This window comes from Pelodiscus sinensis, chromosome 15 (genome assembly GCF_052426305.1).
Source record: "Pelodiscus sinensis isolate ZL-2025 chromosome 15, ASM5242630v1, whole genome shotgun sequence".
In the NCBI taxonomy this organism is placed as follows: domain Eukaryota; kingdom Metazoa; phylum Chordata; order Testudines; family Trionychidae; genus Pelodiscus; species Pelodiscus sinensis.
In genome coordinates this window covers 25,087,367-25,106,449 of record NC_143066.1, presented here as the reverse complement: position 1 = coordinate 25,106,449, position 19,083 = coordinate 25,087,367, and the positions used below count along the sequence as shown (strand labels likewise).

The following is a 19,083-nucleotide window of genomic DNA, read 5'->3' as shown; positions in this document are numbered from 1 at the left end:
AGCTAAGAAACAAACACAACAACAGCTTGATTTTTTTTCAGATCCTGGATGAAGACTGTAGCTTTAGCAGGCCTGGGACGGGAAGAGCTAGGAAATAATCTTTTAAACTGTAAATTGAACTAGTTTGCTATGATCCTGCAAACAGCAAACTCATGCAAATAATCATACTGACTTCAGTGGTAATACTGACTCTTTAAACAAGGACTAGTGGTATAACCAAAGATTTGAGAATCTGGCCCTGAAAAGGGCAACAAAGATTATTTCAAGATCAGATGCCAATGTGTGATGCATTTTTCTTAAAAGAGAAGACACATCGAGGACATTATACAAACTCCATTGTAATATGAAGATTAAGTTAATAATGCATAGTGAATCTATAGAGCTATCTATAAAAATCTACATTTTCCATTACTTGTAGTTGAAATATTCAAAAAGATGTTTGAAATGTGCCTTGGAAGTCAAGTTCTCACATTTATACAAACAGCTGAAATTCCTCCATATTGTGCACTTTGTTGCAGTATAGACTTCATTATACTTACTTAATCCTAGGGAGCTATCACTAACTGCAAACTAAGACCCCAATTCTGTACACATATTGAATGTGTGCTTAAAGGGGATATGGCAGAGCAGATCAGTTTACAAAAGTAGGGCCCAATTGACTAGGCTATAAATCTTTAACTGGCATCTGATTTTGATTTTAAAAAATACAGTTATGTCTTTTCAATCAGAAAGATTAGTTTACAGGTTTTACCAGCAATATAATCTTGTAGCTGATTTTTTTTAAATAAATACTTTCTGCACTGCACTTAGGGTTGCCAGATGGTTTAATCAAAAATACTGAACCCGTCACTCCCACCCCACAAAAAAAACAAAAACAAAACATTACTGGGGAAAAAATTCTGTTGAGGAAAAAAAGAGGGAAACCAAAGTTGTTGAACAAACCCTGAGAGTTGTTAAGCAAAAAGAAGCAAAAAGAATAAAAAAAACAGCATGGCCCCTTTAAGAAATGCTTTTGAGGCTTTTTGGCCCTAACGGGCTACCAGCGGCCGCCCGCCATCTTGCCTCCCTGTGCCAGGCTGGTCAGCTCCCCTGCGGAACCGGGTAAGCACCCGGGGTTTTCGCCTCCTGTCTGAGAAAAAAAATCAGAAAATACCGGACATTTTAGATGTCTGGTATTTTCTGAATTTTTTTTTTAACCGGACAGGAGGCAAAAAATACCAGACTGTCTGGTTCAATACCGGACACCTGGCAACCCTAACTGTACTACAACTGTCATAATCTGCATATTTATTGTGCTGTTCACAATAATAGCTAAGATGCATTTGTCCCTATAGATGCCTATATAAGAGTTATTAACATTAATAGGATATATATGTGCAGGGAAGAAGAAAACACTAAATAAAAACAGCTGACCATCATTAGGTGACGCTTTTTGAATGATGAGTAATTTTCTCATTATCTAGTTATTGACATCACGAAGCATTCTTTGTCTGGGCAGACCATTAAGTCTACTACAAGATTGTTGAAAAAAGATTCCGAAGCCTTCCAGAAGTTGGCATTAAATCTTGCACTATGAACAAATCTCAAACTGTATTTTATTTTTCAGAGTAATGAATTGCAATCAGTTCAGCAATGTGGGATAGTTTCATAATTCCTCAATTTTTAAAAAGGGTTCTTATAGCACAGTGGTTTTACTTCCCAGTATAACTTTTATATTCCTCAAGTTTGGATGTAGCTCATGCAGACAGTGAAAGTAAGAGGGTAAAAAGTGCAACTCTACATATTTAAGCATCCTAAATAACAAAACAAGAAAAAATGCAGTTTACCTTTCACCAAGGTAATCTCCAATTACAGTTTTATTTAGTCCCTCCCCTTTGTAGAGGAACTGAGCAATGTCTTCTGGAGTGTTCTGCAGCAGGTCATTTTCTATAAGAAACTGGATTCCCTAAGAAAAAAATTTAAGAAGAAGAAATATTGTTTCCTTTCACAAATATTTGAATACTGCCCAGAACATTTTGGGATGAGTACACAACTCTATAAATATCCAGACCATTTTCCACATTAAAAAACATGTACACTAAATTATAGAAATAATTTATCTTTTAGGTAATTAAACTAGACATCTCTTCATCCAAGAAATTGTCTACTTGACTGAAGTTACTGATAAGAAAAAGGAAATCCTATGGTTGGAAACAACAGGTGGAAATGTAAATTCTTCAAATATAGAAAGATATTGAATTGAGTGACTATTTCATATTATCCTTACAAAGCAAACTATAAGGGGAGTTATAGCATTTCATAAAATTCATGTCAGTCCACGTTACGGCATTCATGTCAGTCCATGTTACTGCATGAACATGTCAGAAGGAGGGCATAATCCATGAGATGACATAACCAGGAGAGATACAACAACAGAATTTAGTTACCATCATGCTACAAAATAAAGCATCTGTTATAAATTGAAATACCGTGACTGAATGCATTAAGTCATTACTGCAGTAGAAGTTATGATTTCCCATTTTGAGAATGCATGAGAAATCTTCACATTGGGACAGCAATTAATTTGTCACTGCTTGAACTAAACTATTCAAAGAGAATCCCATCATGGTACTTGATCCAAAGCCCAATGAAGTCAATGACAATCTTTCTATTTAATTAAATGAGCATTCAATCAAGCTCATTTGGAGATGGGACAAGGAAATGAGACAGTAAGGTTTTGGCTTTTTTGTCCTCTGAGGCCTTTTTAGCCTTTGTATTTCCTATATATTCTCATGAGATACAGACTCCTTAATATACAATTTCTAGGGAAATCCAGAAGACTTTCTGCAAATAGATGAGGAAAGGACATTTTCAAAAACTGTATTAACATTACAGAAGTCTTATGGAATAAAAGAGGTACAATGCTAATTTTTAAAAGGATACTCAAGTCCCACAGATATTTCTCCAAGACAATATTTCTCTAACAAAATATTAGGGGGCTGCCTATTAATGTGTGTTCACGCCTGTGATTAATGCAGGGCAGAATTAACGCAATAAAAAAATTCATACACATTAATTGCAGGTGTTTCGCGTGCAGCCCAGTATCAGCTGTGCGACGCTGCCCTTTTGAAATGCCATCATGGCATTTCAAAGGGGCAATGCCTTGCGGAGCCCAGGGTCAGCTGGAGTCCCCAGCTGGTGCTGGGCTCCATGCAGCACTGTCCCTTTGAAATGCCATGACGGCATTTCAAAGGGGCAGCGTCGCACAGCTGATCCTGGGCTGCACGTGAAACAGCGTGCAGCATTTCAAAAGGGCAGCATTTCAAAGGGGCAGTGCCGCACAGACCCTGGGATCAGTACTACACACTTTGTATTCTGTGTTGAAATTGAAATCAGTATATTTGAAGATGTAGAAAACATCCACAAATATTTAAATATATAGTATTCTTATTGTTTAACAGTGCAATTAATTGTGATTTTTTTAATCGCACAATTAATCACGATTAATTTTTTAAATCGCTTGACAGCCCTAGAAAATATCTTAATTTTTCTATTACTTTCACAAAATTGATAATAAAATTTTGGGAGAAAGTAGCAATGGAAGCTCCATGGAACCTTGAGGTCCTGAATTCTATCCATATATGGAAGAGTTCAGTAAATTATGAAAATCTTTGCCACTGAAAGTCATCCTGGGATTCCATTTGTTATTTTTAGAGATAAAAGCAAAAATCTTTTCTATTTCTGTAAATGGGTACTGTTTATTGTTCTCCTCCACACTTGGAAGACATCCATCGTCCTTGAAAAGATGGGAAGGGGGGAGGGGGAGACACTGTACTACTTCTAATTTTACTTTCCACTGTCCACAGCCATTAATGGAAGCATGAAAATATTCTTATGGTTGGTTGATTCAGTTTTTGTAATAGAACCCTTACCTGCCTGAAAAGGAGAATCAATTTGCTGACTGCAATCTACTTTAGGTAAACATATTGCCATTCAATCTTGAAGCTTTTTTTAAAGCCAGGAATACTGCTCACTCTCTTGGAGCTTTGCTATTGGAAAATCTTTCAGTGTCACCGTAGAACATTAATGTTAATGGCTAACTCTTTTCAAATTACAAAGACATGATTTCACTGCAAAAAAAATGTGTTTTACCTTATAGTAATAGCAGCTGTGCTTTCTTTAGACATGATACACATGAATTTGCTTGATAGTTGGATGTATTGACTACTTAACTAGACAAAAAGATGTTCCAAAGAGGAGTAAAGGTAGGCAATAAAATGAACTTTTTGCTTTCAAGAATAATTTTGGTGCAGGTCTAAAAAAAGACACTGACAATTAGGAGAGTACTACAAATTAAGGAAGAAATAAGGTTCATCAGGATGCACATATTTTCAGCTTTGAAACAATATCACTATTGAGACCTATAAATCTGTTAAACACTGGGTTGTGCCCACAAAAGCTCATGATACTATTTATATATTTTTGTTAGTTTCTAAGGTGCTTACAGGACCTTAGTTTGTAAGTAAAAAAAACTTAAAAAACAACAAACACAGCTATCCCTCTGAGACTTTTAAACCTATAGGAGCTAGATAGATTCATGGAGTTAGGTCTATCCATGCAGAGCCAAAACTAAGGTTTTCTGCGCCTGGGGCAAGCTATTGAACTGCACACCTCCAGCGCCCACACCTCCCCCGCCCATCCCCCAAAATGATAAAATTCTTAATTTTTTGTATTAGTTTTATTCATTGCACATATATTGAGACTGCAAATAGATGATAGTAAAGATATAAATAAAATAATATTTTAACTTTCTAATTTTTAACGTTGTGTCCCTAAATGTACTGCGCCTGGGGCAAGTGCCCCACTTGCCACACCCTTGTTACCGCTCTGCATCAATGGCTATTAGCCAGGATAGATAGGAATGGTGTCCCTAGCCTCTGTTTGTCTGGAAATTGATGACAGAAGAGGGATCACGTGAGGATTACCTGTTGTGTTCCCTCCCTCTGGGGCATCTGGCATTGACCACTGTTGGCAGAAAGGATACTGGGCTAGATGGACCTTTGGTCTAACCCAGTATGGCCGTTCTTATGTTCTTAAATTCTTATTATGAGTTCTAAAGAACACACTTCAGAAGTGTCATAATTGTGGAGGGGTAAAAGCTGTGCTGATTTTTACCATTTAAATCAGGATTAAAATTGCTGCCATACATTTGGAAGACAAAACTAAACTATTTAAGTAATGCTACAAATTCTTCAGAGGATGACTGAATTTTCTATAATTATTTGGTCAGAAGACTAAGTTTAGTAAAGGAAAGATTTTAAAATGAGCCCTTTTTGAAAAATAGTTTTAAAATCTTAGCTAAATAACTACAATCCCTACAAGCTCCACTGTGCGTGTGTCTCTCATATATATACACACACACGTTATCTATCTCTCTAAATATAGACATAGACAGACACTTTAGAGTGTCTATCTGTCAGTCCCTTTATTCAATAATTCCTCTTAAACTGTAAGAGCTAGGGCCACCAAATCTGGTATGTAGCTTCCTCTTATCCTAACTTAAGGCAAGGTCAGCATTTGGATGTGCCAGGATAACCAGAAGCACCAGGAAAAGGACTGTTTTCCATAACATGAAAAGGGAGGGGCTGCTGTTCTGAGGGACACAATATGAGAGTGGCTCCTGGGGGCAGCAATCCCACAGAGAACAGCTATCCTACAGTGTCCACTGGGGGGTAGTCGTACCACCAAGGGAGTGGACAGCAGGGCTGGGGTTTTGCCATCTTGCTGGCCACCAAAAAAGATAAGTGGGGCTCTCAGGCCTGAGGTTCCCTTCCCCTGCTCTAAAGCATCTAGCATAGGTACTACCCATTGTTGGAAACACAATATTGGAGTAAGTGGACCACTGGTGTAATCTGCTACGGCACTTGATATGTTCCCATTAGAGACTACAGAATTATGTATTCCCGTGGGGGACATTTTACCATACAGGCTGGAATTAAGGTTTTGCATTCAGGTAGATTGTGAGGAATTCAATATGTGCATTATGGCTGAAATAAAATGACATTTTCTTGTGCAGCACTGGGTAAAGTGGTGCAGTACAAGAGCTGAGATTAGTATCAACTGAATATCAGTTTAACATTATTTTGTTGGTTTTTAATGACTGCATTACTTAAAATTGAATTGGCAAAAATTAAAATTAAGGACACTTCTGCATGCTGGACTAAAAAGTTGACTCTCTCACAGAAGACAGAATAAGTGAAAACTTCCTTTTAGTAAACAAATTATGCAGAAAGCCTACATCCTGAATTGATGGCCTTTCTGTATCTGATATAGCAGTACAGTACAACAAATATTATGTGAATGTATGTACAGTTCCTTACAGATGACTGAATGCAGTTATATGCTGTCTTGTTTTTTTGCATTATAAATATTTAACAAGTACAGTAGTTTCATTAGACAATTCTAACTGCATGCTGACAATGGCTAGGTAGGATTAATTATAATCTCCAAAAACAGATTTTAACAATGTATCTACTTTAACTGAAATAAGACATCTCCTCAATCCTACCCTTGTCTTCGTGAAGCTTATCAGGTTTCTTACATTAATAATACCTCTTTCTGCAAACTCAGATCTTCCAAGTAAAAGAAACTACCACCCACAGAAAAAGCTATCTTTAAAATCCCATAAACCAAGATTTGATTTCATTTTCTTTTGTAGCAGAAAAGAGGTGATAAGAACTAAGAAGCAGATAGACAGGAAGAGGAGATCTGTCTGGGACAACAAAAACGTCTGGAAGAAGTGCGTCAAATAGACACTCAGACACATCTGACTCCCACTCTTCACTATTATGTCTCCCCACTGCTAAAACCTCGGTTGACTAATTTCAGACAGGAGACACCTGTATTAGTTTGCCTTCTCCATATAAAATACAATTACCAAAACATATTTATACATTCTCTAGAAACACTAAATATATTTTTCTTAGTCAACTAATAATTTCAATTAAATCAGCTTTGAATTTCAGTTTATACTTTAGAGTTACTCAAAGTTTTATACTTCCCAAGAACTTTTAGAAAATGTGTATCAAGCCTCAGCTGTGATTAGGGATGTTAAAATTAGGTTAATCAACTAATCGAATAGTGATAGAGCGCTTCCGCTTTGAAATGTAGCAAGAGCCCCAGCAGGGACTCTTGTACATTTCAAAGACTGATATGCTGTGTGGAGCCTGGGACCACTGGGGGACTCTCTAAGGCACCCGCAGGCCCCAGGCTCTATGCAGCACTTCCACTTTGAAATGTACAAATCTCTGGCCCTAAGTGCAGGCAGGGTGAGGCAGACAAACAAACAGCAGTTCTTAGTCTAAGTTGGCCCAGGCCCCGGGGCGGGGCAGAGCAGGCAAACAGTTTAGCAGTCACAATCTCAGTCGGTTCAGGCCCTGGCGCAGGGCAGAGCAGAAGAACAAATGGAAGATTGCAGTTTAGGCAGGCCCAGGCCCTGGCCCTTGGACAGGGCAGGGCACAAACAAACAAATAGCAGTGGCGCAGTGAGGAGAGTGGCAGAGGGGGCACCAATTTAGTCCCTTTCTGCTCCTCCTGTCATCCCTCAGCTCGTCTGTTCCTTCTATACCTGCCGCTGGTGGCTGGAGCCTCCCCACCGCCTCTCTGCCCCCAGCCTGACCCTCCTCCATCTCCGCTGGTGGGTTAGCGCATGCAGGTACCTGGCTCCAAACTGGAGGGGGCGGGGGAAGACATGGTACAAGCTCCCCCCACAGGGTTGGGCTCAGATGTGCACCAGGTTTGGGACGCTGCTGCACAGTGGCGGTGGGAGGCAGCGCAAATTTTGCCTTTGCCTCTGAGTGCATAACACCCTTGCTACGCCTCTGGCTCACAGTGTAGTTAGGCCCAGGCTTTGGTGCAGGGCAAATAAGCAATCACAGTTCTCAGGAAGGACCAGGTCCTGGTCCAGGGCAGGGCAGGCAAACACTCACAGTTCCCAAGGCATGTAGGCCCAGGCCAGGGTGCAGGGTGGGGCAGACATATAAATAGCAAGTTTCAGTTCAAGAAGGCCCAGGCCTTGGTGCAGGGTAGGTCAGACACAAACAAAGGTAAGACGGTAAGATGGATAGAAAACTGGCTAGAAGGTCGGGCCCAGCGGGGAATGATCAATGGCTTGATGTCAGGATGGCGGTCGGTTTCTAGCAGAGTGCCCCAAGGTTCGGTTCTAGGACCGGTTTTGTTCCATATCTTTATTAATGACCTGGATGAGGGGATGGATTGCACCCTCAGCAAGTTTGCTGATGACACTAAGCTAGGGGGAAAGGTAGATACACTTGAGGGCAGAGATAGGGTCCAGAGTGACTTAGACAAATTGGAGGATTGGGCCACAAGGAATCTGATGAGGTTCAACAAGGACAAGTGCAGAGTCCTGCACTTGGGACGGAAGAGTCCCAAACATTGTTACAGGCTGGGGACAAACCAGCTAAGTAGTAGTTTTGCAGAAAAGGATCTGGGGATTACAGTGGATGAGAAGCTGGATATGAGTCAACAGAGTGCCCTTGTAGCCAAGAAGGCTAATGGCATTTTAGGTTGCATTAGGGGGAGCATTGCCAGCAGATCCAGAGATGTGATTATTCCCCTTTATTCAGCTCTGTGAGGCCACATCTGGAGTACTGTGTCCAGTTCTGGGTCCCCCACTACAAAAAGGATGTGGACGCATTGGAGAGGGTCCAGCGGCAGGCACCCAAAATGATTAGGGGGTTGGGGCATATGACCTTCGAGGAGAGGCTGAGGGAGTTGGGTCTGTTTAGTCTGCAGAAGCGAAGAGTGAGGGGGGATTTGATAGCAGCCTTCAACTTCCTGAAGGGAGGTTACAAAGAGGATGGAGAAAGGCTGTTCACAGTAGTGATGGATGACAGAACAAGGAACAATGGTCTCAAGTTGCGGTGAGAGAGGTCCAGGTTGGACATTAGGAAAAACTATTTCACTAAGGGTATGTCTACACTACCCTCCTAGTTCGAACTAGCGGGGTAATGTATGCATACCGCACTTGCTAATGAAGCCCGGGATTTGAATTTCCCGGGCTTCATTAGCATAAGCGGGGAGCCGCCATTTTTAAATCCTCGCTGCTTCGAACCCCGTGCAGCGCGGCTACACGGGGCTCGAACTAGGTAGTTCGGACTAGGGTGCCTATTCCGAACTACTGGTACACCTCATTTCACGAGGAGTAACGGTAGTTCGGAATAGGCACCCTAGTCTGAACTACCTAGTTCGAGCCCTGTGTAGCCGCGCTGCACGGGGTTCGAAGCAGCGGGGATTTAAAAATGGCGGCTCCCCGCTTATGCTAATGAAGCCCGGGAAATTCAAATCCCGGGCTTCATTAGCAAGTGCGGTATGCATACATTACCCCGCTAGTTCGAACTAGCGGGGTAGTGTAGACATACCCTAAGAGAGTGGTGAAGCACTGGAATGGGTCCCTAGAGATTTTTAAGTCTCGGCTTGAGAAAGCCCTGGCTGGGTTGATTTAGTTGGGATCGGTCCTGCCTAGGGTAGGGGGCTGGACTTGATGAACTTCTGAGGTCTCTTCCAGCTCTATGATTCTATGAAAGAAAATTCAAAGGCTACTGTTGCCAGGCTGAAGCAATTATTCTGAGATATGAGTCTCTCCCTTATTGTTTTTGAACCTCTCATATTATTCAGGTCTGTCCCAGACTGCATTTTAGAACTATAAAAAGCCAAAATCTTCATAAACAAAAAAATGAAGAAGCCATACCAAAGATCATTAAGCTGGAGTTAAACAGGCACTTCAAATTGTGCTAATTTACTTCTCAGTCCAGTTTAATGTTAAAAAACTCACAGGACATAAAAGGGCAGTAGTGTTAAATTTAAAATACATGGTGGGGATGCTTATTTTTTGTGCAAGAATATTACTGTATTTTTAAAGTTTTTTAAAAAAAATTGGTGTTTGTTTCTTGTCAAGTTCTCTGCAGATCTATAGACTGGCCATGAATTTAAGTGACCAGAGACTTTTTTATTGGTTTTTGTCCAAAATGTCCTGTAATATTATTTTTATGTCTACATTTTGTGTACTATATCTATCTATCTATCTATCTATCTATCTATCTATCTATCTATCTATCTATCTATCTAGCGATAGATAGATAGATAGATAGATAGATAGATAGATAGATAGATAGATAGATAGATAGATAGATAGATAGATAGATAATACGTAGCTCTTTGCACTCTATCCCCAGCTATTTTGGCTCTTCATTTCTAACTTGCTGGCCACCCCTGAACTATGCCACAGTTATGTTTGTTTACTAGCACTTCAAGTTCTTCCTGCTTATTCCCCATACTTCTTGCATTTATATACAGGTATCTAAGATACAGGCAGTCCCCGACTTACGCGGATCTGACTTATGTCGGATCCGCACTTACGAACGGAGCTCTCTCGCCCCAGAGCTCGCAGGCAGCGGGACCGCCCAGAGCGCAGCGGTCCCGCCACCTCAACCTCCGGGGTGAGAAAAGCTGCTCCGGGTGCCCCTGGTCTGCTGGGGACCGTCTCCAGTAGACCAGGGACACCGGGAGCAAAGCCGCAGCGGCGGCGGGGTCCCGCACCTCTGAGGCTTTACCACAGCAAAGCCTCAGAGGCACGGGACCCCTCCGCCTCCCCGGCTTTGCTCCGGGTGTCCCTGGTCTGCTGGGGACCGTCTCCAGCAGACCAGAGGCACCGGGAGCAAAGCGGCAGCGGCGTGCAGGGACCTACCTGGCAGCCCAGCTGTTCTGTCCCAGGCTCGAGATTCAGCCGCTGTTGAAACTGATCAGTCGCTGATTCCAGGAAGCTGGGGGCAGAGCAATTCTGCCTCCAGCTTCCTGTAGAAAGCCCCTGGTCAGTTTCAGCAGCAGCGGCTGAATCTGGAGCCAGTTCCGACTTACATACAAATTCAACTTAAGAACAAACCTATAGTCCCTATCTTGTACGTAACCTGGGGACTGCCTGTACTGATTTAATTTTGCCCCCCAATTCTGCCTTGTTCCTTCTTTATCTCTGGCCCATCTCCCATGTCTCTATGTTTTTCCACTCACCTGCCCCTGTCAAATGTAATGCTACAAATTCTTCAGAGGATGACTGAATTTTCTATAATTATTTGGTCAGAAGACTAAGTTTAGTATAGGAAAGATTTTAAAATGAGCCCTTTTTGAAAAATAGTTTTAAAATCTTAGCTAAATAACTACAATCCCTACAAGCTCCACTGTGTGTGTGTCTCTCATATACACACACACACGTTATCTATCTCTCTAAATATAGACATAGACAGACAGACATTTTACAGTGTCTGTCAGTCCCTTTATTCAATAATTCCTCTTAAACCGTAAGAGCTAGGGCCACCAAATCTGGTATGTAGCTTCCTCTTATCCTAACTTAAGGCAAGGTCAGCATTTGGATGTGCCAGGATAACCAGAAGCACCAGGAAAAGGACTGTTTTCCATAACATGAAAAGGGAGGGGCTGCTGTTCTGAGGGACACAATATGAGAGTGGCTCCTGGGGGCAGCAAGCCCACAGAGAACAGCCCACTGGGGGGTAGTCGTACCATCAAGAGAGTGTCCAGCAGGGCTGGGGTTTTGCCATCTTGCTGGCCACCAAAAAAGATTAAATCTCTCTTCACTAGGTTAGCCAGTCTGAATCCAAATACTCTCTTTGCCCTCCCTCAAAAGGTGAACCCCATCCCTGCTTAGCAGTCCTTCTTCCTGGAACAGCATCCGATGATCAAGGAAGTCAAAGCCCCCCTGCTGACACCATCTTTGCAGCCAGGCACTCACCTCCAGGATGCACCTGTCTCTGCCTAGGCCCCTACTTTGCCCAGAAAGACTGAAGAGACCCACCACCTGTGCTCCAAACTCCTTCACCCATACTCCCCAAGCCCTGAAGTCACTCTTGATCTGCTCGAGGTCAGATCTTGCAGTATCATTAGTGCCAACATGGATGAGTAGCATAGGGTAGTAGTCAGAAGCCCAGAAAATCCTCGACAATCCCTCCGTAATGTCTCAGATAAGGGCCCCTGGCAGGCAGCATACCTCCCTGGATGTCACGTCATGGTAACAAATGGGTGCCTCCATTCCTCTCAGAAGAGAGTCTTCAACCACCACTACCCTACATTTACTTCTCACAGTGATGATCATGCAAACTGTTTTCTCTCCTAAGTATGATCAAAACCAATATTCCTGTTGCAACTACAACAAATTACTTCCATGGAAGAGCAACATTTGAAAAGCATTTAATGTATTTTAGTTCCCTTGGATTCAACATGGCACTTGCAAAGACGAGCCAGCACCATGTGAGTACCCAGCTCTTACAGAACACAGATCACAGTTTCAGATGCTGATGTAAACCCGTTTCCCACAGGTGGCCAACACTTACATATGTAGAAATAATTTCACCCACCTATGAAATATAGCCATCACTGCAAGAAAAGTACCTGAAGTCATTTTGTAATTTGGCCACAAACCTTTGAGGAAGTAAAGTAACAGGACACTTGAAAACATAGAACCCCAAAACAAAAGCAGAAAAAATAAACCACTAAAAGATATAAGTTAAGAGAAGAAACTATGGTTTATTAATCTAAGCACGATACTAAAGTACAAAAGAAGAGAGCATTTGTAGGTTGATAATAGCCTAAGTATCACACAGAGGTGTTAATTGAAAACACTGCTGTTAATGAACCATTAAGTCATCCAAATATACCATGTTTTAGTGCATATAACCCGCGGGTTATACAAAGTTTTGCAAACCCCGCAACGTTCCCTCCCCCCCCCGGGGTATACATGTCTGCGGAGTATACAAGTTATTTTTACTTGCCTGGGTGCGAGTGTGGCTTCCCTCCCACAGGCCGGCCAGCTCGCCTGCGCTCTCTGTTCCCCTCTCCCGGAGGAGGGTGGGTTGCACTTGGCTGCGGCTGCACGGAGCCTGGATGTGAGTGCGGCTCCCCTCCTGCAGGCCGGCCAGCAATTACCAGGTACCTTAAAGTAGCATATATAATCCGCGGGCTATACATGTGTGCGGGTTATCTTAGACTTTTTTTTTAAAACCACATTTAGGAAAAACCACGGGTTATGCACGGGTGCGGGTTATATACGGGTGCGGGTTATATACACTAATTTATGGTACTCAAGTTCAACATTCCTGGGAAATCATACCAAAAACTAGGACAGTGATCCTAAGCTTTAAGTAAGGAAGATTTGGAGAGAGGGGAGGGGGAATAAAGGATGTTAATACAGGTATCATTCAGATACTCAAAATCCAATCCTAATAAACTCAGAAAGCAGTAAACAATAAAGCAAGGGAAAAACATAATGGAAATTAGGAAGGGTAAAGAAGAGGAGATCTGAAGAGCAATTAGCCAGGTATGTTAAAAAAACAAGAAATTCTCAGTATACCAGGAAGAGGACATCTGCAAGAGAACTGGCGGTCCAGGACTACGCGGAGGGGAGGGGGGGGCGGGAGGGGGGAGGAACAATTAAGGAAAATAAGGACATTGCAGAAAAGCTAAATGCTGTCTTTATATCGGTCTTAACTCTAGACATACATTTCTTCAAATAATAAGCTAAGAAATATTTTTTTTTAAAGTAATGACGACGTTTCTACTTGCAATTATTTGTACAAGTGCTATTTATGAAAGCACATAATTGCATGTTAACATTTGTGTATATAAATGTAGTTGTTTATATTAACAGTTAACTGTGAGCATAAATTAAAAAATCATACAGGAGACTGCATAATAAAGGGGCTCCAAACTTCTGACCAAATTGTAAAATATTTTTAAAACTAAATTTGGCACATCAACACAAAATATCTCCACCACATGTTATCAGGTTTCTTTGCAAGCATACCACAATGAGTACACTGATTCAATTTTAAATACAGTAGGTAAGTCTGACCATAAGAAAGGTATTTGCTCAGATACATAATTTACTACATGATAACGAAAAGGATAATAGTAATGAGTGGACACAATTAGATTTTGGACACCATTTTCACAGTGATTTTGCATGGCCATAACAGTGTCTTGATGAATGTTTGGGGAATTTTAAAATGCATAATTTAATTTAACTTCCATTAATTACCACCAGTATGGTCTGCATTTGGCAAAAATAAAATCATTAAATAATAACTTAAATCCTGACAAATATAAATTTTTCTACCTTCTTAGGATCCATGTTGAATTTCTTCCTTCCGATAGCTATTTGCTTATTTCTCTGTGTAGTTTTGCTATTCATTTGAAAGAACAAAAAAAAATAATTACCAGCTGCCCTTGCCAAATGGAGTATGCAATAATTTTAAATTATCTCATTTTATTTATATTTTCATCATTATTTTTAATAATTTATTTTTATATGGTCAAAAATCATAGTATCATAAGATATTATCTTCCAAAAAGTGACAACCCAAAATAGTCTATTATTTAACATGTTACACAGAAAGACTTGTTACTTATCACAGCTTCACAAGATAACAGTATTAGCTATGGAAAAGTCTATTAGAATACTAAATAATATAAATTATATAATAATATAAATGTATAAATATCCAGATTTTGGAAATACACACAATTTTTGTTTCCTGTTACTGAAACACCTATGCCAGGATCCTATTACTGAGTGGTTTTTAGAGTTACTTACTTTTCTTCTACACTAGTCAGATTATCAATTTCTGTCATAACCTCTGCTATTTCAAATTTTAACCTCTGCCAAAAGAAAGAAAAGAAAGTAAGTTAACCAACCTTTATTAAAAAGCATTTTTAAAAATATTCATTCTGCCCCAAATAAATGTTAATGTGATCAATGCAGATTTCATTTTAAGTCAGTAGAGTTGTGAGAGTGTTACACAATCAGAATTTACTAGAATCTGACATAAATTAGCATTAACAAGTACAGAGCCCTCTGTTCTAGTCTGAAAACTTGATATGAAAGAGGCTCTACTGAAAATCTAACTTGGGACCCTAATAATAATAATGACAATGACTAGATTGACAAGGAAAAGGAGGGAGAAGATGGCCCCATATTATGTGCAAAGATGGTGAGCAAAAAAATCATACTTTTCTAGATGTGCTCCCTACTCTTCTTTTTCATTACTGGCTATTGCAAAAATGTATCATGAGGCAGAATGGTGGTGAGGAGTTTCTGCAATAAATAGCAATGGGATTCTTTGTGCTATCCAAACAAGAATCAATAACAGTTGTGGCTCATTTGGGATATATGGTTTACATTTACACCAGCATTACAGATAGACATTTGTGTCTTGTCACTAGAAGCTGAGTTCTACTCAGACCATTAGCAACTCCCAAAAATCAACTTGTGTTGAGATTCTCTTTTGACTCTTGATCCAAAATTCATTGCTTAGGGTCATCTCTTCTGGCTACTGATGCCAATTTCTTAAACTTTAATAATATATTTATCTTAATCTTTTTCATAGTCTCATTGCCAATGTTACAAGTATTATAAAGTTTCAGTATGAGAATTCTCTGCTCCAACATCTCAATTCATTATGTCCCACAATCATCTACAATATCTCTTTATATGATATATTTAACTATACAAATGAATGTATGTAGGTACACACACAATATATTATACAGATTCAGGGTAAAATTTTCAAAAGTACTTGAATGATATAGGCCTTGTCTATGCTGGCATGTTTTGGCACCAAAAACTGCCTTTTGGCAATAAAATAGTGAGAGCATTTACACTGTGACTTTTGTTAGGAAAAACACCCCATTTTGGCAGCAAAAAACTTCCACCCCTGTGAGAGGCTTTTGTCTTTTCCTCTCCTTTTACTGTCGACAAAGAGCTAGCATGGACTCTGCTATTTGTTTTGTTGAGTGAGCTGGCTTCCGCCAGTGTCCCACAATGCCTGCCCTGATTACTGTGCTCAGTGTTTTGTGATCTCTGCTGCCCTACAGGCATGCACTCCTCCCATTCCAAAGTTTCAGGAAATATCTGACAGCTGAATGAGCTGCTCCCTTTGGGGAACAAAGACCAAATCATTGGAGTGCTTATGTTCTGCCCTTTATTAGGAACACTGAGGCAGGCAGACTGCTGCTGCAGGGGAAGGAGTGGATATACTGCTGTGCTGTTTTGACATTCCTTAGCATAAAAAGCTCACAGAGCTATGAGGGAATCCCAAGAAGTGTAGGTATCAGCTCTGCCTTCCCACAGCACTGCACTGTGGAATACATACCCACATTTCTTTGCTCTATCACTTGACAGGGTGCTAGCAATAAGGCTTTGAAATTTAACAATGCGAGGCAAAAAAAGTGATTTGTACTGTTTTCAATGCGGTAACTTTTGCATGTCACAAGCACTTTTGTCGCCGAATCTTCCCAGTGTAGACACAGTCTTAGGAGCTTAAGGGCCTGTCTGCACAATTAGTTCATAGCATTCAGGGTGTGAATCTAGTCTACATTAGCCTGCCATAGACCCTTTGACACATTCTTTAATGAGTTTTAATTGATTCCTCTTTGAAACAGGAAGAATTAGATGACAAATCCATCAACAAGTGTGCATCAGCACAGTGCACACGAACAGTTATTCTGCAACAGGGTAGTGCAGAGTACATTTACACCCCAATAGGCCATGAAATCATTCATATAGACAAGCCCTAAATCTCACTGAAAGTAAGATTTAAGTGTGTTACCGTATTTTCCGGCGTATAAGGCGACTGGACGTATAAGACGACCCCCTAATTTTCTAGTTAAAACATAGGTTTTCGCCTATACTCGCCGTATAAGACTACCCCCCCTTAAGAGGCCAACCGGCAGCGCCCCAGCTGCTCTGCCCCAGGGTCCACAACAAAAGCCTGGTCTGCTGGGGGGGGGGGGCCGCACTCCCCCCCCCCCCAGCAGACCAGGGACACGGAGAGCAAAGCCTCAGAGGCGCGGGACCCCTCCGCCTCCCCGGCTTTGCCCCGGTGTCCCTGGTCTGCTGGAGACGGTCCCCAGCAGACCGGGGCACCAGGAGCAAAGCCGAAGCGGCGGCAGGGTGCCTCGCTTCTGAGGCTTTGCTCTGGCAAAGCCTCAGAGGCGCGGGACCCCGCTGCGGCTGCGGCTGCGGCTGTGGCTGCGGCTTTGCTCCCGGTGTCCCTGGTCTGCTGGAGACGGTCCCCAGCAGACCAGGGGCACCGGGAGCAAAGCCGCAGCCGCAGCGGGGTGCCACGCCTCTGAGGCTTTGCCAGAGCAAAGCCTCAGAAGCACGGCACCCTGCCGCCGCTTCGGCTTTGCTCCCGGTGCCCCTGGTCTGCTGGGGACCGTCTCCAGCAGACCAGGGACACCGGGAGCAAAGCCTCTGAGGACGCCGGCAGCAGGACAGCCGCGGCGCGTCTGGGCTGTCCCGCTGCCAGCTTCCCCCGAGGCTTTGCTCTGCGTCTTCCTGGTCTGCAGACCAGGGAGACGCGGAGCAGCTTTTCTCGCCCCGGAGTACACGGGCGGCGGGACCGCGAGGTCCCGCCGTCCGTGTCCTCCGGGGCGAGAAAAGCCCCGTTTGTACCTGCAAGTTGGGGACTGCCTGTATGTTTATACCCGGCGTATAAGACGAGCCCCAATTTTTGGGGGATGTTTTTTAGTATAAAAAGTCGTCTTATACACCGGAAAATACGGTAAGAGCCTAAGCTTTTAATTAACTTTCAAGACACTTAGGTGTTTTTGAAAATTTTACCAAACAATACATAATTATAAATACACCATAACATATTGCTGTAGTACTAAATGTACTGACGTAGTCTTCAGTCATCTTTGCATCTTTACCAGACAGGTTAATTTATTACCTCAATGTCATCAATTAGTTCTTTTTTCCTGCGACGAATGTTTAAAAGTTCTTCTCTCTCTTCTATCGAGAGATCATCTGGTACTGAAAATAAAACAAATGCATGTACGATTAACAATTGCAGACAAATTAATTATCAACAGTATCTATTAATTTGGCTAAGAAAAACAGTTTTTTAAAAAGTAACTGCAGCACTTCTTTAGCTAAAAATATGAGGAAAACATGCATAGCTCCATTACAACTGAACTTTCACTTTTTAAATCAACTTAACTGACTTATCATCACCCCCAAAAGATTCAAGTACTTAAAGAAAGCAATACAACAACTGTTGGATTCATTATCACATAATGGGTCTTATGACGTAGATCTACAGTCAAGAGGCCAAATTCATAAAAGAAATAATTAGAATTACACCAGCTATGGGCCAAAGTTGTTAGAATATTTTCAAAAGGAGATGCCTAAAATTACCCTATTTAGGTTTACAAAATGTAGACTGCCTTGTAAGGTGCATACATTCATCATATCTTTCAGGAAATACTTAAAATATTTATATATAGGCACCTTATGGAGATGTGGACTGAAATCAGCCTCAGGTTACAGGACACAAGTCAAGATTACATTTTATTTGGTTGGTTTGTATCGCAGGTGCAGGAACAAGCAGTAATGATAGCATCTTTAATAACAATTACTTCTATCAGCAGGTAACATTTTTATTCATTGCAAATAAAGACGCAGTTAGAAAATATTAACACACCATCTCACACGTTTCGAAAATAGTTTGCCATATTTAAAATAGCTTCAACTATTTACTTCGCTAAGCTGAAATAAGAGTGCTACGCTGCTGATAAAAATAATTGCTACTGAATGCATATTTCCAGCTGAACCTCAGCCTACCAAGAGCCTCCCACAACCTCCATTGCCCATGTCTGTAAGGCTGGAAATCTGAGGTACTGCTATAGTAACATCTCAGTTGTTTTCTGCGCAATTAGATTTCTCTTTGCTGGGTAGTAAACATCCTAGGGCCAGGGCTGCATCTCATTTGTTTGTACTACACTGAAGACATTGTCATTGCTCAATAAATAACAGTATTCACATGTTCTTCTGATTATCATGTACTGTGGTTAACAGTTTGAATGCTAGCTGTTTTTATTTTCATTTAGATGACAGAGCAGCTTTTCTCTCAAGGTTGTTAAAATGTAACTATTAAAACAATTAGGAAGAGTTCTACCACCAAGTGAGATGCATGACAAATGTAGTAATTTTAAATAGCAAAAGCTTTGTCCTGACCT

At 41.3% G+C, this 19,083-nt stretch overlaps 1 protein-coding gene across 1 annotated transcript in view; it reads right to left on the bottom strand.

Moving 5' to 3' along the window:
* The window catches only part of CYTH3 (cytohesin 3), a 100,143-nt gene that overhangs the window by 24,253 nt on the left and 56,807 nt on the right, over positions 1 to 19,083 (bottom strand). The window contains exons 2-5 of the mRNA XM_075899501.2: positions 17,796 to 17,878; positions 14,657 to 14,721; positions 14,180 to 14,246; positions 1,827 to 1,945 (exon numbers count right to left, since the gene is read on the bottom strand). Of these exons, the coding sequence (XP_075755616.1) occupies positions 1,827 to 1,945; positions 14,180 to 14,246; positions 14,657 to 14,721; positions 17,796 to 17,878 (334 nt within the window). The remainder of the gene's footprint in view (positions 1 to 1,826; positions 1,946 to 14,179; positions 14,247 to 14,656; positions 14,722 to 17,795; positions 17,879 to 19,083) is intronic.